At 40.0% G+C, this 20,487-nt stretch overlaps 1 protein-coding gene across 1 annotated transcript in view; it reads right to left on the bottom strand.

Annotated features, from left to right (window-relative positions):
• The window catches only part of DKK2 (dickkopf WNT signaling pathway inhibitor 2), a 42,119-nt gene extending 24,510 nt beyond the window's left edge, over positions 1–17,609 (bottom strand). The window contains exon 1 of the mRNA XM_008933196.2: positions 16,891–17,609. Coding sequence (XP_008931444.1) covers positions 16,891–17,148 — 258 coding nt within the window. The 5' untranslated portion in view covers positions 17,149–17,609. The remainder of the gene's footprint in view (positions 1–16,890) is intronic.
• Positions 17,610–20,487: the final 2,878 nt, after the last annotated feature.

Raw genomic sequence — 20,487 nt, 5'->3', positions numbered from 1 at the left:
AGAGAACTTGCATAACAGGAAAAAAATCAGTGCAACTTAGGAAAAACGAGGTTTTCCAAGTTATAATAGCTTACAGTGATTTTTCTTTCCAGAAAAGGAACCTTGGATTTCAAATTGACATTGCTGTTTGAAGAGACAGCAGTTATAACACTGCATTCTAATAGGATAACTGGCCATTAAGTCCCTACACTCCTACACACTTTCCTCCATCCTCGATAAGATACTACTACTACTAAAGTTAGCTTCATAGTAGAAGTGAATTCTTTTCCTCATGAAAAGAGAAAATAAAAGCAGTAATCATGAATTTAACCAAGGAACTACAATAAGACAAACAATCTTTTTGGAACAAAAGATAAACACGGACCTGAGTGTCTGATCTTCTTTGATCAGTAGTTTGATCAAAAGACTCATTTTTGTTGCCTTCCAGACACAACAGTCTTACTACCTTTCTTCAAAGAATAGAAATCTTAATTTTCTAAACAAAGTGTTGAAAGATGAATCTGTGCTGAATTGTATCTTTCTGAACTAGTTGGTAGATATACATTAATTGTACGTAATTCATGAGGGGTAACATTCACGGTACCATAATTTCAACAGTTTGTTGATTAACTGTTTAATTTTTGCTCAGATTGCACTTCTCCATAAGCAGAACATTAGTACCTTGTGGCAGCATACTTTGCAGACAAACTGCATTGCACTGCATATGACAGAGTTGTTCACCCTTCTCAGTTTGTAGAATCTGGATCCAATTTTCAAATGAAAGATCACTTTGCTGAACATTTATTTTTCCTGTGGAATTACTGCTTGGTGAATAGGCTGTTTTCAGCCTTGGGGGTTATTTATTTAGATTTTTGTTTTCTTCAAAATATTGATGGAAAATGTTTGTCTGCTTGAGGGGTTCCATTTGCTTCTGATCTGAAGATTGACTGACTTCTACTGCCTAAAAAGTGAGTGAGCAAGTAGAAATACAGATGGGAGATTAAATGATCACTAAGTATCTAAATGAACTGGTAATTACAGTCCCAGTTTCAAAAGTCTGTCAGATGAATTGAGTTCCAGTCTAATTCAGAGTTCTGGGAACTTAAATTTCTATACACTTAAAAGCTTATTATAATATCTAAAAGAGGTGGATGAGAGAGCATGAAAGCTGAAAAGAATAGAAAATGAATGCAGCAGTAACCTGCTGGTTCAAGAGCAAATGGAGGTTCCTAAAACCAATACTCTTCCCATCTGCAATAAATTGTGATATTCTCCTGCTTAGAATCTGTACAAATTGTGAAAATACCACTTTTTTTTCCCCATAAGACAATTAGAAAGAACCTATGGGTGAATTAAGTGGTCCCTTCATGCTTCTGAATGAGATAGTCATCCATTAAATACAGCTCTTGAAGCAAGTTTCATTATATTCCGGTAAATTTATGCTCACGAAACAGTGAACCATCTTGGGAAGGCAATTCCACTCTTTCTCCGATACTTTGTGCACTTACGACTGTTTGAAAGACTCAGCTTTCTATTTCAGTTTAACTTGTGATTCTGCATCCTTTAATATTAATAATACATGAGGGTAATATGACACTGAATTTAAAATACTTTTTTTTGCCTATGTAGAAAGTCTTTCTGAATCACATAGACCTGGCTAGATGCCTTTCATGAAAGAAGAGGTGGAATTCTGCTCCAAATCAAGCAAATTTTAGTGTCTACTTCTTATTTCTAATTAGGTCTCACGGAAACATTTTCTAAATGATTTTTTTTTTATCAAGAGAAATAGCATTGCAAAATCAAAACCAACCTTCACAACCCAAATCCATGTTGGTCTCACCAGTGCATTTTTAACAGCAACAGCAATGCTGTGGTATCAAGATGAAAGTTGCAAAACAATGTTTTTATTGCCAGGTAATGCAGAACAGAATTGGCTTGGGCAGCTGACAGTGCACAGGCTGAAAAAGCCTTAGGAATGTCTCCATTCATGACCTCATCAGTATAGAAGGGATACATTATTTTTTTTATTGGAAGTTTTTGATTAATTTGTGAAAACGCTGAAATGAGAACTGACACAGACAATGGAGTGGAGCTATGGCCCAGGCTTTCTCTAGACATCTAGAGGAGTGGCTTGACTTTCAAAAGTGACTAAGCACCCAGTGCCTTCCAGCTGCAAACTATAAGTATTGCTGGAAGCTCAGTTTAAAAATATCAGACTATGTACCTAAAACTGTGAAAGGGACCTGACAACCTCATATTAGCCTGAAAAAACCCAAACAAAAACCACCAACCAACCAACAATGCATCACCAACCAACCAACAATGCATTTGTCACCCTTGTAAATACTGTATCCCCTGCCATTAAAAGCAGTGTGCTCTGAGAGCCGATATGCTGTGTGCACAAAAACAGCAGAATGAAAAAATACACATCACTGGTTGGGTTGGTTTGGGGTTTTTTTCCTAGCAAAAATGGTGCCAAAATCAGAGATTTCAACAAGCAGACAAGTTTAGGATAGTAAGTTCCTTTCTACATCTTCTTTAAAGGAAGGAGCAGACTGGACTTGGTCACATCTGCCAAAAATCTTGTACTGCATTAGTGATAAATGTGACAAGTCTCTTCACTTGTGACTCAAGTAACAAGACATCACATCTTGCTCTCAAGCACAGTGGAGAGGCAGTGGCTCTGCCAAGTTTTTTACTGAACCTGGGTGGTTGGAATCCAGATCTGAATGCCAAGGTATTTTAAACATGTGTGTTAACCATGGCTTTTAACTGGTTTGGAGTTTGCAGGTGGAAGAGGAGATCAAAGGAGAGGTTTAAACGTGTTTTTTTTTAATACTATCGATATTCATTCAGTGAGAGATGGTAACCAGAGACTGCTGCTAGGGGAAAGCAGTGGAGGAAACACAATATTTTTTACACTCAGCAAACTCCCACTTTTGCTTGATGCAGAGGAGAATCTGGTGAAAGCAGGGAAAGACACATACACGCACACACACACACATAGGGAAAGACAACACACACACACGCACATGCCAACACTTATAACATTGTGACTTTTATTTAAGTCTTTAAGACTTCTAAAATCTTTGGACAAATAGACTTGAAAGACAAAATCAGAGATTCTTGGGTTGTTTGACTGTAATCCTGAGTTGCTCTTTGTCCTCAGCTTTCTGTATCAATTTGTAGAAAGAGCCCACCGACCCTATACTTCCCTGACGTGAGAGTAGTTTCCATCAAAATCGTAACAACTTTGGAAACACTGGAATTTTCAAACATTTAAAGATACTCAGCCTTGTGTGTAATGATAATTTGTGAGGGAAGAATTTACTCATGAGCAAAGAAAACACTCGGGGAAATAACAAAGGAAAGCAAAACGACCTCCCAAAACCCAAAACCTTCATTCTGAATGATAAATGACTTGAAAATCTGACCCTTTTTTGAAAATTTAAGGTATTTACTTCTGTAACTGACTAAATGGTAGTAAAAATCTTTGAAAAGTCTCCCTGACTTGGGCATCCTACATACTTTGTAATCTATTCTAAGCCTCTTTGTCTATATCTTCATTTTTCCATTTCCTTTTCAATATAGTCACGTTTTCCATTTGCTGTAGCAATCTCTTTGGACTATTTAACATTTTGACTAAAAGTCTTACTGGATAACAAAGCCTCACTGGAGTTCATGGGATATTAACGTTGATGTCCATGGGCATTGGAGAGAATACAAAAATCAGTGCTCAACCCAAGGGTTGAGTTCAGCTAAGTAGTTAAATTTTTGCCTGACTAATATTTGTATATGCACATCATAACTGAGGTAAACAAGACAACACAAATGCTTACATTGAACCAGAATGCTTAAGTTTCCTGATCAGCTGAGTTAACAAGCTGGGCTATTTATGATACTGATAAAATATAAATTGTTAATGATTTCTATGTTGATAAAAATGATAAACTAAATAAGTACATAAAAGTCACTATAATGTATGAGAGCAAAGTGAATATGACAGCATCCTGTTAGTTGCAAATACTCAAAGGAGTAAGATCATAAGCAAGTACAGAAGGATTTCTCCCAGATGCATTCTCCCAGCTTCAGTCAACAGCAGTTCAGACACATCTGAAGCTGGCTGGTTTACCACTGTGTTTAGTTTAGATGCATCTGAAGCTGGAAGTTTAGTACCTACCAGTGCAATCTCTCATCTCTGCGTCTGTCTCATCTCTGTTTGAGGAGTTCCATATGGCTTCCACAGCATCATGTGGCAATGAGCTATACAACATGAAAAAGTAGTTCCTGGCTGGCTGATAATTTCACACCGTCTGCTCTTGGCTCTTCTTCTACAGCAAATACTGAGTGATTGCTCCCCATTCACCTTTTCCTGACTCTTAGTTACTTTATATCTCTCTGTCCTGTTCTCCCACTGGGCATCCCTTTTCCAAGATGAGTCTTTGCACCCTATTTAGTTTCTCCTGTGTTAAAGTAGTTCTGCTATTCTGATCATCCATGCTGTCCTTCTCCATTTAATCCTGACTGCCTTTGTATCTTTTGATAGTTATTCAGCACCATGAAATTAGAACCAGTTTAAAAATGCCCTCTGTTTTGTTTTCAGTTCCTGATATTCCACTTGAATTTCATTTTCTTAATATAATTTTAATTTTTGTCTCCCTGTTGCCACTTCACCATTAAAGATGGCTAAATTGACTCTAATTTACAAGTTATCGCTGTATGTGCTTAACTGCCATCACATTATGCTGGGTGCATTGCTTTATACTTCTAGAAATGGAATTTTACCCATGGGGTTTATTTCTCAGATGCTCAGTATCCTGGCATTTACTGCACCTCTTTATGGACCATTTAAGTTCTTACTTAAGTTCTGAATACATTTTGGTAGAAACTTCAGTGGCTCACTAGTCCCCCATTTTCCAGAACATTTGAGAATAAATTGAACAGCATTAGTCCTGAAAGATTTATGTGAAACTTTGCTGACAGCCTCCCTGCACTGTGAAACCTGGCAGTATTTTTGATCAGTTACTAGTTATTCTAATCAGTTATGCAATGGGTTATCTCTTGGCAATTCAGTTTCCCTAAAGTTTTTGTATTTGAGCTGCAGCTCCACTGGAACAAGTATTTGAAGAGCAGAAATAGTGTAATTTGATTTTGATCCATGATTAGCATGGTAGGAGTGTGTTGTTTTGAAACCTTAACTTTAATATTGTACTTCCATATATGATTAAGACTGAGTATTGAGAGGGTATTTTTTGAGGTAGGCTGGGAGGAAGAGGGAAGCCTCAGCCTCACACGTGTTATCGGGACAGAAAAGTGTTAGAGATTTTTTTTGTTCTGAAAAATACTCAGGTGAAAGATACTCTTAAAATGAACTTCAGAAGAAGCAAATATTCACAAAATGTCTTCTAGTAGCTGATTTTTCAACTAATTGTCTGTCATTAGGGGCATTTAGGACAGAAGGGGATCAAAAGTAAAAGCAGTGTGATATTTTACTGACAAATGGTTAAAGTATACAAGTACAAAGTTAAGTCAACAGTATCAGGAGCAGTCAAGCTCCTGGTACCGCAGTAACACACACAGGCGTTGTACCACTGACAGCACATGAACTGTGTTCATGGCTGGCCTTGTCTGCTCCTACTGTTTCAGCAGTGTGGATCACCCTGGCTGAATTTCAGCCTGTGCCACCCAAGCAGCCCTTCAAGCTCTACAGATGCTATCTCACAGAAACTGGTTTGCCCTTCAGCCAAGGGGTAAAATTGGAATTTAAAGGGCTAGATCGTTAAGGAGCACATCGAGCACAGAAGGAGCACTTGGAGGTCAAACCAAGGAAAGAAAGAATCAAATCCAGAAACTGAGTGTCAGTCTCTGTTGTGCAATCTGTTTTCACAGAATCAGCTAAATCTGAACTGGTGAATTCCACTTCAGCTTTTGCTCCTACCGCCACTATATCCACAGTATCTGGGAAATTACTTAAACACAGCTCCAGAGAACAGCATGGGACCGGTGCTTCCAAAAGGCCAAAGTCAAAATGTTCATATATCAGATACATGTGCCAGAGTAGCTGTCCCAGCTGCACACCACATGATGTGTCAACTGCTTTACATAGGGTGGGTCAGGAAGAGGCTCATTAAAGACAAGCACTACAGCTCTGCTTGCAACATCTCTGCATCCTTGTCCAGTTTTACACCAAAAAAAAAAAAAAAAGATGCTGGTTTAAGAAAAGGGTTACTCTTCATGAAGATTGAAACCCATACAGAAAGGCCAGAGTAACTGTGTTTGGTACATTAGATACAGATGCATCCCTGACCTTTCATATAATTATTTCATCGTTGATGGAACAGTATAAATTTTTCTGATTTAAGTTTTCTGTAACAATAATTATAACAAATTATTCAGACAACCAAACTCAGACTATCTCATATAGGTGTTGAAAAAGAAGTCCTTGTCCCTGAGCATGCATCGCACTGCAGGAGTCTCAGACAGACAATTTCCTCTGAGCTGAATTTCTCTCCTGTGTGGAAAAGGCCATGATCCCACTCCCTAAATGCATGCAGAACCTAATTCCCACTGAAAACATTCAAGGACTTAGGTACATAAATACACCTCAAATTCATCCTATCTATAAACAGGGTCAAACCTTTCTGTGCAGAAGTGTGTGGTACTTCTTGGATAAGAAGGGCCATGAAACAGCACATTTTACAAAGTAAGGAGCTGAAGTGTAGAATTTCACAGCTTGAACTTGTGTCTGTGGCCAAATTCTTTTGGTACATCTGCTGGAAAACAGTGCTGGAGGGGAGTGATTTACATCACTTTTTGGGGGGTACTGAATTGTCATGACCATTAAGGATGTTACCCTCGATGTACTTGAAAGCTGTTCCAAATAAGACATCGTTACATGGCTGTTACAGAAGATAATATGTTTTCTCTCATTTTAGCCATCCTTGATCCTTCTGTTCCGATCTTTTAGCTCTAAAATAGACCTCAGTCTCACCAAACTCAAGAGTGACAGCTGCACTCCAGACCTAGGACTCACACCCCACTATCATACCTATTCATACAATAGACGCCCTGACTTCTAGTCATCTCAAACCTTTAAAACAGAGTTAAGACAGTGCTATCCTACTCATCTGTTTGTTCGTATTGGAGGAGGATGTTGTGGGTAACTCTCTGCGACAAGAGCCTGAGAGCAGATACCCTCTCTGTTGTTGAGTGGTATCTCGGCTAACTGGGACTGTCTGTGGTACATGTCTGTTCAGAAAAACGGAAGATTTTCAGAGTGTTAATCCCTGTTACACAGACAATCTGTAGTCCATTTGCTATTAGTGCTTTTTGGCTTTATTTTTTAACAGGGCCTTAAAACATATTTTTCCTTAAAATGACAACATTTTTTTCTGCCTTCTTTGTTTGTGGGGCTTTGTGCACTCATAAACAGTTTAAGAGTTCCCTTCACACCTGCACTGCACATGTGTTCCTGTAATAAATATTCTCATATCTATCCTTCACTGATAACTTAAGAGGACAGTGTTTAAGAGAAGGCATCATCCTTGCAACTGTAATGGACAAAACCAAACCCAAATCCCAAACATACAGCAGTGACAGTGAGGCCAGCATGCCTGGAGAACGAGGCAACCTCCCTAATGGCCTCAGAGTTAGAGTAGAGAGGTTGAGGGGAAGGCAAGCAGACCCGCAACCCCTTTCCAGCTGGCATATCCTGCTGAAAGGCACAAGGAAGCAGCCTGTACCATCCCAAGATTTTGCTGCATCTTTTATTGTCCCTCCTGGACTCTGTGTTGCTTTTTTTGGAAAATCATCCCCAAAATGCTTCCCAATTAGCATAATCTGAGCTATGCTGAAGCTATGCTGCTACTCAAAAACATCTTGCTCAGAAAATGCCCCCTGTAGTCTTGTTTACACAGCGGGGGAGTGGATCAGCACGCATTAGATTGCAGTGCCGTGACTTCTCTTCTCGTCTGCCTCGTGCTGGTTATAACTCTACTTGAGCTGGCATCACTGACCAGGCCCCAGCACGAAGGCCTCAGCAGAAGGAAAACCCTAAGTCAGCCTAACCACAGAACAGTTTGGGATTGGCAAAAATTTCCCAGCCTCTTTCAGTTTAAGCAGTGGTACAAAGTCTGAGAGAAATTTCCCTCCACAGAGAAAACCTTAATCTTCTGGTTAGACAACATCACACACTACAATTTGATACTTAATAAATTGTCATGAAGCTATAACACAAGTATTCACTTGGTCACTTATCCTTTTAGCAATAAAAAACAATTGGGACTGAAATTCAGTTGCAATTTGTTGCAGCTGCTGTGGCCAGGACCCCCTCAGAAAGTAATTTCCAGAGGATTCTTCTTGTTAAAAAACTATTTTCTTGGCGAGGGGTGGGATGTCTGGAAGATAACAATGGGGACAAAACCAAGCACAGGCGTTTACAAGCATTCCTAAAGAGCATTTTTAAAACTCTGTATTTATTTAAACAATTATGAAAACATTTTATGCAGCTAAGTAGTTTAGTACTACCACCAAAACATAAAATAGACTTTTAAGCCTAGGCAGTTTTCCCCTTTACCTGTAAGATGACACATGAGGCAACAACATTTAGCTCCATCCTGGATAAAGTGTGGAGAGAGGATGCTAACCTCCTGGTTTCTCAGTCCTTCCTTGGTTCCCAAAATTTCCATTTTTCAGTTCTGATCTACACTCACTCTCTCTCCCCACTACAGGATTTGGTTATGAATAATATACATTGTAAATTTAGTCTTTGGGGAGTAATGGGAACTGAAAGGGTCTGGAAGCACAACATTCAGTCTCGCTGGGCAACCCCATAGTGTTCAGCTCACACGTAATGATTGGTTATGTGACTCAGATGGTATCATTATTGCTACCTGAGTGGATGAGAAACTGAAATTTAAGAATAATAGGTCTGGTAAAACATGACCATTTGGCATCTCCTCTCTCCTTCCCTCCTTCCTGAAGAATGACAGGGGAGATGATGTTTGAAAAGAAAGTATCCAGCAGCTAGTACACACAGGAAAAGACACAGCTCAGTCTCTGTGTTCTGGGCAACCTAGAGCCTCAAAGGATAGAGAGAAACACAAACTTTTGTTTTTTAGGATAGAAAACAGCATCCTGAGTCTCCCAGGAAATTCACAATGAACTGGATAGGAGGCAGGCTCTGCTTTTTCATTTTCAAGGCGAAAGAAAAGAATCAAAGCAATATGGCAAGCTCTGCAGTATATACCAGCCCTGAGAGGACAGGACAGGCCAGCAGAAGCTTCATTTGGCCATTTTTCACTCAGCTGTTACTGAAGAGACACTCTGCAAAGACAAATGGTATGCCAGCCCATGGCTCTTGATGCTGACCATCCAGAGTACTGTGGCTGTACTTCATGAAACACTAGAGTTTTGCAGTAAAAAAAAAAACAAAAACAAACACAAACAAACAAACAAACAACAACCAACAACAAACCAAAAGCAACAACCAAAACAAAATCAAGTCAAATGAAAGCAAAAGGGTCAAATACAAGATGGTAACACATCTAAATGCCCTTTTTTTTTTTTTAAATTTTTGACACAGACTAAATCTTTCTGATACTTCTGAAAATGAATTGAACTAAGTTAATGCCAACTACATTATTTAGGCTTAGCATTTTGCATTTCTGCTAGTGCTTTACATAAGTTCTCTCCCCTCCTTCCATAGACCTTGTTTTACAGCAAAATGTCCAGTTTAGTATCTTTTCAGACTGTCAAGAAGAGATGCACCATTTTCTGTAGGAATATACAGAAAAAAAAAAAACACACCAAAAAAGCCCCCCACAACCCAATTCTGGAAGCTGCCTTGCTTTGTCCAAAAGGAAAAGTAAAGGAGTTCTTTCCCCATCAGATTCATTACTTCCTCTGATGCTGTTCTAGTTAAGAATGAGATTCCAAGAATAAAAGTTTCCTGCTGCAACATAAATGTATTTTCTTCCCAATTTCTTTAGGAGATCTCCACTATAGGCACTTCAGACTTGCAGAGAAGAAATCATGCTGACAGCAAGTCACTGCTTTACTCAAGGCAAGCTGCCAAAACACGTAGAACTGAACCCTGTCCTCTCATTCAGTGGACCGATAAATATGCTTTTAAAAGCATGCACAGCCTGGTTCACACTTACATGATGCACAGAGAATGAGGCAGAGGGCTTGCAGAGTGAAGCAACACCTCATTCCCGAGCATGTGCAGAACAGTCTGTCTTTGCTTACTGCTAAAAATGGTAAACCAGTGCCATTTGCACTACACATGTGCAACATGCATGTCTCAAAGATTCATTACCATGCATATGAAAATTCAATCATATCAAAGCTAAGCTTTGAGAAAGTCCCAAGGGGCTGAACTGTGTGCTTATGTGCTTTGAGGGGGAAAACCCAACAACTTTTAAGCTTTTTTTTTCTTTTTGTAGCACTGCCCTGCTCTTTCCGTTAGTAAGAACAAAATAGCTGCTGAATGAGTGGACTCCATGTTCCCACTGTCTGTTTATACCCATTTATTTTCATAATTCAAGTTTTGTTTCTGTGAACACAAGTGTATAAATCATAGATGGATTCAAGGCCGATCCCAAGAAAACTGTAACTAAGATGAGCAAAACTCACTATTTTATGAAGAATGCTGTGCTTTAGTCATTTAGTATGAACATGTGTATACTTTTAAGCCATCTCACTCTCCCCCGACACTACTTTATGGAGCTCGTTCCGGAGCAAAGGATTCTGCAATTAGCTTGGAAGTATAATAAATTCACCTATTTTCACATTTCATTGCAATTTGAAAATTGCTAGTGTTCATGAAATTTTCTATTAAAATAAATCTGCCCTTCAATCCAAAAGGGAAAAATTTCACTGAAGAAAAGCGATGGTTTGGGGCACACACTGTCATTACATATCCTATACTTGATGAAAAAAAGAAGAGAGGAAGGTTGATGTTCTTGAATGAAAATTAAGTCTTTTGAAGGCAAAATTAATTTTAAAAGAAAAAGAAACAAACCTTCTGATCTTTTGGCTTTTGTGTTGATCTCTCATACCCATGGATATGGAGCTCATAAAAGCTGGTTTCAACCTAAAGGTACTAGAAACACAGCCTAGAACATAGTAATGAAAGATGAAGATTTTAAAAGAATTACCCTCAGTCACTAAAATAAAACCCAAAACCTAAAATTCTTAATACACCTGGAGTTTTACAAATGCAGGAATAGCAGAATGGTGGCTTCTAGCTTTCTTCACCATTTCTGTAGTGTCATATAAAATTAATATCTTCAAATCTATCATAAAAGTTTCATGACTGGAGCGCTAAAATTGACATGAAGCTCCACAGCATCAGGACATGGTGACAAGCCAGGTGGCAATAGTGGGCCACGCAGGAGCTGCTGGATCCAAGTCTAGTGTACCACCCCCTGACTCTTGCCAGCCATGACCAGTGTGTGCATTTGAGGGGTAGCAGATCTTGGTAGGGACTGTGGAAAGGGAGGTCTCTACTTTGAAGGTGTTCTCCAAATTATCATTTTTACATCTATATAAGACATATTTGGATATAATCAAAAAAATTAACAGATATACAAAACCTGGAGAGGAAAGCAGTGCTCAAAAAGCAAACAGAAGCAGAAGCTTCATGGGACTCCTCCTTTGCAAAGTTAAATTCCTCCTAAATGACATTTCCAGGATGATGCATTTGTAAGTACAACTGTAAAAGGACCAAAGGCTCAGCTGACAAACCGTGAGATATGAAGTGCTTGCAAGATGCATCCGGTGTTGAGATAATTAAAATCAAAATTAAACTTGTGCTATATTTGCATCTGCAAAGCATCAGTTAATCAAACATAATGAGTTAATCAGACTCACTTTTCTGAGGGCAAAATGTAATCATGCTTCATCATCTTTTGTGTCACTCTTAAACTCTGACAGACTTTCCAGACAGAAACTAACTCTTCCTAAGTACTTGCACACCCAGCAGCACAAGAGAGTTGTAGAAAATTTCTAAACATTGTTGCAAAGTTAATAGGAAATAGTTGTAGTAAAGCTACTTTAAAGGGAGCCTTTGCTCTATATTAAGTCAATTAATAATAACACTTTGAAGAGAACACCAAGCATGACCCAGGAAGGAAATAATACTCTGCATTTCATTTTTGCAATTAAGAGACCAGCCACTCGGTTATTTAGCAAGACTGTTGCCACTAAACTAGTATGTCTCCCAGATTCCTAACAATAAACAGCAAGAGCAAAGAATAGATTCTCTGATGACCTCTGCAGATTTAGCAATTCTGTATTTATTTTTTTAATTAAAAAAAAAAAAAGGCAGCTATTGCTGGATGTAATTTCTAGGTATTGCAACTAATTTATTTTTAATGCCATGGAGAAATAATTTATACTGTCTTGGTTACTAGTTATTTAAGATATTGTGGTTACATTTTTTGTGTCTTTGGTACATTTTATTGTAACATTGTCAGGGCACTGCATTCAATTACTACATCTCATGCTGTTTTACTTGCTAAAAGCATCATCCAAACATTTTCTAGCAAGTCTTTCTGGGTAACTACATCCTGTCTAAGAAACACACGTATGTCCATGCGTTAATAGGTATGAGATCAGTATCTAATTAGTGATTTGAATTAATGCTTCTTTGGTTTGGCTTCTCTGGTCTCAAACCTCTTAGCTCAAGCTGCAATGGAGTTTAAAAAGAATAAACACATTTTTAACATTAAACCAAGTGTATTTGGAATACTAAGGCTTATCTGATAGCCATCTATTGCACCTCTACCATGTTAAAACTTGACCCAGCTTTTCACTCCTCTCTCCCCTTTCCAGACCACATTATCTCTTAGTCAGCCCCACAGTTGTGCGGGTCCCTTCTCCTGGCTGTCCCAGTTCTTCCCTTTATTGCTGCTGCTCCCATCATGTGCACAGGGGGAGGGACAGTTCCAATGAAAAGCACAAACCCAAACAGCTATGCAGCAGCAAAGGGAATAAGAGACACATCTTGCTGAGGAAAGAGCTGAAGCAATGGCTTGTGGCCAGGACATGGAAAGGGCAAAAGATAATAGCACCCATGGATTGAAGAAGGAGATCAGTTAAAAATAAAGTTTGGTAGGTCACAGCCTACTAGATCATTAAAGGCAGGTGAGTGTGAAGGAGTCCAAACCCCAGCACTGACAGAGGGAACAAGCCTCAGAGGAGAGAGGGGACTATAATCCAGAAGCAAGAAGTCAAAAAGATGGTGAAGTGAGTTAAAGAGGCTACAGAGCCATTAACTAGGAATCTATGGAATGGCTATTCTTTTCAGTCACAGCTACAATATGTGGGATTTTTCCTTTCAAGTTACATCTCTGTTGTTGAGCTAGAGCACTCACATGGGAGAGGTTACCCAAACACAGTGGAAGCTACAGCTAACACGCAGAAAAATTAATTCAACTTCATTGCCAATTATGAACCTATTCACTGTATCATAATTATCTAGAGAGATGATATATCCAGAACAATTTCCCAGAGAGGCTACACTACTGTGTTAGATGTCCCTAGAAGCCATTTCTCTAAATCAAGTTTTGAAAGGAAATTCATGACAGACAGTATAAAATACTGACCCCCCCCCCAAAGTAACCTAGACTAACATGCACTGTTAGTCTATTTCTGAGCATATTTTTCCCTTGTGCAAATGCTGTAGATACTTTCTGATTCTCTGTGAAATGGGAAAACATTAACAGTTTGCAGAAAGGGGAAAACAGGAGAGACAGTGAAGAACAGTGAAGAGAGCGAAATCTCACCGATTTAGCACATCAGTGCTTCTCATTCACTGCTGATCCAAGGCAGTAAAGGGAATAAGAATAGAAAATAAATAATATTCCTTAGAAAGACATAAAAGTGTCTTACTAAAATCCACATTTGCCCTGCTAGTCTCTCTGCAAGCCGGATCAGCTTGCTTTGCTCATGTATTTTCATGAATTTGAACTGGAGCTTTGCCCGACAAAGGAGTGCTGGATCTTCCCTTTCTGGGCAGAAGCACTGTAACTACCAGCTGAAATACATCAGCACTGTAGATAAGCCATGAACTATTGTATCCGTTGATTTATTGCTGATTAAAACTCCCAACTTAGTCCCAGTCCTGAGAATTAACGTAACTGAAAAGCAAATAGGTTACGGGCTGATGGTCCTTTTATCAGTTTTGGTGAGAGCACTCTGATTTTCAGTACGTGTAAGTGCAGATTTGAAAGCACAGATCGGAGCTGTCAAAACAGCAAAATTTTATTAATTTTCCTTTAACTTGTATATCCTTGGTCCTTACTAAAACTATTTCCTAGTTTGTAAGCAAGACACTCAACTCACCACTTAGTGTTGCCAAGTTATAAAGGATACTCTTACTTTTGAGAAATTATAAATTTCACTAATTCAACAGATCATTTTAGAAAGAAAAGCATATGCCTGTTCTTTTGCAAGTGGCATAGTAAACTTCAGTGCAAAGTCCCATAATCTAAACAAATCAAGCACTAACTTAATAAGAGAGTACTTTAAAAAAGATTATGAAAATGTCATGTCTCAATTGGTTGATATACATGACACCGCTGTTAAAAAATGCAGGGGCTTACCAACCCTGCAACTGGAAGTATCACCAAAGAGAAAACATTATCACAAAAGATATTATTTTCTCTTTTCTTTTCTCTTCTCTTCTCTTTTGTTCTCTTTTCTTTTCTTCTCTTTTCCTTTTTTTCTTTTCTTTTTTTCTTTTCTTTTCTTTTTGCTTTTCTTTTTTCTTTTCTTTTTTTTCCTTTTCTCTTCTTTTCTCTTTCTCTTTGTTTTCTTGTCTTTACTTGTCTTTTCTTCTTTTTATTGCAATTCTGTTTTAACTGCTTCAGATGGATGGCCGAAAGTAGCATCTACAATTATTGGGATCAAATCTGTGTCATTTTCACATACATCTGTGTGAGGCCATGCAGGATCCGGGCATGGAGTCTCAGAGAGAGAGGGTGAAATGAGTGCTGACAGCCCTTGATGGGAGGTCAGTTCTCACTCCCTGGGAGTCAAAGCCACCAGTTCTCTGGGGGTCTTTGGTTGTGCTACAAACACGACATGTTAACATGCATGACATCTCTTCTACCGCTACAGATACTTACAGTGCTGTCTCTCACTTGAAGTGTGCCTTGTGAGTTCTAGCCAGTAACCAGAAGTCCCCAGCAAATCCCAGTCCAGGTTGGCCAGTTAGGGGCAAATCTTGCAAATGCCACTGGTGGGCAGTACAACTTGTTTTTCAGGAACTGGGTGAATTATAATCGATTACTGATTACATTGCACTGAATACACCTTGAAGTGCTGAGGATGATGTACATAGGGGAGGGTGGCAAGACCTCCCGAAAAGGCAAAAGGCTGTACAGCACAGCCTCACAAAACTCATGAGACTGATAGCACTCAGTGGAAAACTAGGACTTGTACATTGACGTTTTGTGAATACATAGAAAACGAAAGAAAATCCAAGGAGAACATACAAGAAGGTGTATTGGGCTCCTCTATTTCCTGAAGGTGATTCAACATAGCAATTGTTACAATGCGAAGTAGAAAAGAGCACAGTTCTTTAGTAATATGAAACTTCATTACAGCATCTGTTACTAAACTTTGCTGAGAGGTAAGGAGAGGCAACCAAATTCTGGGTAAATTATAAAACAATTGAGTGGCTAGGGAAAGAAAGCTTGGAGGATTTTAAAAGCAAATTTCTCACACACAAAAACCAAAACTATCACTACTGTTATTATGCCTGCACATAAAACCAAATGATAACATTCAATTATCAGGAAACTGATGTGAAACACTTCAGCAAATTCAGTGAATTACTTGAATTTTCAGTTTCTCTTCTGCTTTAAGGAAAATGTAAGCAAGATACAGACCCTTCAGGCATTGAGTATTTTGCCTTTTTAGTGCTGAATGTTGGCAGCTCCCTTGCTGCTACACTGTTGCTTATGAAAAGCAGCTGTATTTAGAGATCCTAATAATACCCAATAGTATAAAATCTGTATTTTCTGAAGAAGTCTACCTCCTTCAACCATCACAATGTACAGCATGCATATCATCCAAGTCAAGATTTGAGAGGAAAGAAGAGGACTGATAGCTTAAAATGCTGCCTTATAGTTTACCACAAAGATAGCTGAATGAAGACTATTTTTTATCAGACTTCCAAGTTTGCAGGCAGGGTAGAGACAAAAGAAGACTGCACAAGCAAGTCAGGGTCTTTTTTTTTTTCCATAAAGTTTCTCTAATCTTTTCTCTCTTCTTTACATTCAAACTCTCATAACAAAAGAAAATTCCCGCAAACAATAGAGAATATTCTGGAAAAAAACCTAGAATTTGTTTCCCGTCATATTAAGCAAATAACTGTACCTTAAACTATACCACTGGCGCATCATGCTTTTTTTACCAGATCAATTTGCTGGGTGTGATTTTTAAAACCAAGTTTGTTTCGCTGCTGTGAACAGTTTTTTACTTCATGCTCAAATTTTCCTCACCTATTCAAATTCAACTCATTTACTGTCTGAGAGTTAACAAGAAATTTCTTTTTTTACTTCTAGCAGCCCTTTGAAGGAGTCAAACAAAGAAATGCTGAAGATAATAATTTTTTAGATTGCTCTTTCTTCCATCAGTTATTAACCCTGCAGAGAAAGACGAATGGTTTAAAACCTCCCACCTCCCACTTGCAGAGTTCCTAACACCAACTATGAGATGATATGGTCCCACAGTTCTTAACACCAATTATGAGATGATATCGTCCCAGACAACCCTGATGAAGTAAATTAATTGATTTAACACTTTAAAGCTCTGAAAAAAATGTGAGGGGAAGACCAGCAATTATTCGCATATAGCACACAGATGGACAGACACTTGAGCAATGAAGCGATGTCCTACCTCTCCTTGCCGGTGATAGTGCTTGGGAGGTTTTCCCATCTGTTCTAGCATTTTGCCCTTCTTACTGCTAGCAAGCATCAGTCCCTGGTGGATGCCTGCAGATCTGTTGGTTGCCTGAGTTGGAGCCTCCCCCATCAGGGTGGACTTGATGGAGTTCACCTTGGAGCTGGAGCTGTCTAGCTGGGAGCTCTCCACGATCAGGACCGCGGCTAGTAAGAGGAGACAGCAGGAGCACTTATTCCACATCAGCACGATCATCTCCCCTCCCCCAAAATGATTATCCTTTCTTTTTTTGCCTTTTTTTTTTTTTTTTTGCAAAGAAAACAGAAGAGGGGGGAAAAAGTTTTTAAAAATATCTCCCAAAGTTGTTAACAAAGCAATGGATTTCAATGCCACACACTCAAGTAAATGCTGTTCTAAAAAACAGAGGAGAAAAATAATTTTAAAAAAGGATCCCCTAGGAAAAAAACAAAATGTGTCAAGTCTACAGGCACTGAGCAACTATCAGGTCTGTGAAGTGATGTCTTTTTCCTCCAGGTCCTCGAGAAGTCCAGGCAATTCTTTAGTAATTGAGAGCAATAGGCTGCGAGGCAACTGCACCCAGGGCAGCTCCCCGCCAGCGCAGGCAGCAGCACATTTGCTTAAGCTTCAGAGGAAGACTGAGGAGTTACTTCCCCCCACTCCTCCTTTCTTGCTGCACAAGCCAGCAGAGAGGAAACTCAAAACAGATCCAATCCAAGCAGCACCGGCAAAAGCTGGGCTTAGTTTTCTTTCACTCTCTCCCCCCTCTTTACTTTTTATTCCCCTCCTCCTTTTTCTTTTGCCTCAGCCTCTGCAGTCAGCAGGAGTGAAAGCACCCGGTCTCCTCCTCCTCCTCCAACCCTGTCGGTGCGACGTGAGGGGTTCTGAGCATCCGACGGCGTGGGGAAGCCCCGAGACTGGCCCCCACTCGCGGCGGGACCCGGTCCTAGAGGCAGACCCCCCGTTGGGCTTCCTGCGCTGCTCCCCCTCGCACTCGGTGGTCTCCGCAGTCTCTCCTTGGTCCCCTTATTATTATTACAGCCGCCAGCAGCGAGTGCCCCTCCCCAGCCCCGAGGAGGGTCACGCCGCACAGCGACTTTCGTCTCCTCCGTGCTCCCTTCTCCCCGCAGCCTGGCAGGCTCCCCCTCTCCCCGGTGGGGTCCCCCCGAGGCGGAGGTCTCTCTCCCGGCCGCAGCTCGCTCCGCTCCGCTGCGGTGCCCAGCTCCAGGGCGAGGGCTCAGCCCAGCCGTGCCAGTCCCCACGGGTTCCCTCCCCGGCGTCGGGCTGCCAGACTGACACGTTTGTCGAGATGCTCCAACTCCCCGACACGCTGGGAAGTGCAAAGCCCGTTTTTCCCGCAGAGGTGTGAAGGCATGGGGCTGGCAGGCAAATCCCCCCCAACTCTGGTGCCTGACCCAGCAGAGTCTGCTGCCCATGTAAAGGGCATGCCCAGCCATGAATGCTGCGCTGCACTGCTCCCACACCTGACCTTTCCCAGTGCCACAGTGCCACCATCAATCCGAGACACTTACACTGTATTCATCTTCTCCATTTCCTTGGCATGAGCGCACATCCGATTGCTGTAAAACTTCCAGGTGCTAAGAAGTACACCCACATGGTTCAGGGCATCTCCTTGCTACAGCACCAAAACGGTGTATTTCAGAAAAGGAAGGTAAACAGCGACACAGAGCATAAAATTAGCAGAACTGTGGGAAACCCAGATCCTAACTTTTCCCTGTTACCTGCAAAAGATCTAGTGCAGAGAACATCACCGTGAGGCACTTGGTTACTACAGTGGAGCAGCTACAAGCCCTCGTCTTTCCCCTGGACATGTGAAAGGGGTGTGGAGAGAACAAAAAATGGTGAGGGAAGCAACGTTCTTGCTATCCTACATGTTCGTGTACTAACATTACCTTGTCTGGGAACAACATGGAGAATTTTCAGATTTTTCCCCTCCTCTGAAGGGTCCCCCTCTAATCTATCAGTCCTTTCCAGTTACTCTGCAGTTTCACACAGCAGAAGGGATGGAAGAAGAAATGTGCATCTGAAATTTCATTTACTCCTTATTAACTGCTGTGCAAAAGGCAGTTGCTTAGGCAAGAAAAACCAGGAAGGAGTCGGGCATTGTTTCAGCCTCCAGTGTTGCTGCTCCCTTGCAGTGAGTAGAAGCCCTTCTGGGGGCTTAGGAGCTCTCTGCAGGGAATGCTTCAGAAAGCACACCACCTTGGGTAAGTTTTTTCCTTCTTCACAACATTTCCTTTTTTTTCTTTGTGCAGCCTTAAATAAATTAAAATTACCTTTCTGACTTAACCCTCAATAATTCCTGAAGATATTTGTAAGGAAATGTTACTAAAAGATCAGAAAGAAGTTTGCAATTTCACAGAAAAGTGACATAAGCAAGTCTTTTTTGATCATTTTTTTACTTGGCTTTTGACACCCAGCCCTCATGGTGTTTCAGCCCTCCCAAACCCTAAATCAAACAGCTATGAGGAAAAGCTCTAACAGGTAATTTCATGGAAAGTCGGCAGAGAGCCATATAAACACCACCCTCACACAAAAAATTGGTTAAATCACAGTCACAAAGAAACACTGCTCAAACATCCATACGTGGTGTATATAGACACGTGCATAGGCAGCATTATGCACCTCCAGGAGGGCTGACATGAACCCACCCAGTCACGTAGGATCAAGCTGAGGTGGAGAAACACGAACCAATAACAACTCCCTGGTTTCTAACAACAAGTCAATCCTGAATTTCCTCTTTCTGTTACCGTGGACTGCCCTAGTCACATTTTGTTTTCTTGCTGGGGATAAATACACTGCAGAGATCACTGAAGGTACAGTTCACATCTCTCTTCCTAGTGTTCTCTATATATGCCACCATATATATGCTTTATAAAATTCAGAATTTGTAGCATGTCTAACTTGGGCTCTGAGTCTATTGACTGACAAGTTTGTTAACTTTGGTGACAGAAATAGCAACCTCCCTCAAATTATAATTTTTTTGATATCATCTCACCCGTGTTTCTTTTACCCAGGAAGGAACACAACTTTTTAAGTCGGTGGTGGAGTATTCTTCACCAGAATTTCTTGGAGTAACAGAAGATTACAAAGTGAACAAAAAAATCAGTGAGACATACAAAGAACTCATGACAACAAATATGCAATGTGATGACCTCATGCGAATATCATTCAGCTCTTCTTGAAATAAATGGACATCTGTGGTATTAAAAGAGGCACACAGCACCTATGGGATCAGACAGTAAGTAAATTCTGTCTAAATTAATTAAATATATATCTGTTAATATCTTATTAAAGTTATTACTTAAATTAATAAATGAAAAATACAAGCCACATTACAAGTACCTAGATGCAAATAACAAAGTCCCTGTATATTCATAAGTTCTAGAAAGTTGAAGAAAACTTGGGAGGAATGATCAAAGCTTTTCAGATATTTAAGAACAAGTGCCCCACACTCATTTTTTCAATCAGTCCAGATTCTTCTAAGTATGAAGTTCATCAGTCAGTTGCATTCAACTAAGTTACCAGGCACTAATTTAAATTTAGTGGGAATGA

The sequence above is a fragment of the Manacus vitellinus genome, unplaced genomic scaffold (assembly GCF_001715985.3).
Source record: "Manacus vitellinus isolate BGI_N305 unplaced genomic scaffold, ASM171598v3 scaffold_0_pilon, whole genome shotgun sequence".
Lineage (NCBI taxonomy): Eukaryota > Metazoa > Chordata > Aves > Passeriformes > Pipridae > Manacus > Manacus vitellinus.
Note: the sequence above shows the minus strand (reverse complement) of the source record. Positions and strands in the feature narration are given on the sequence as shown.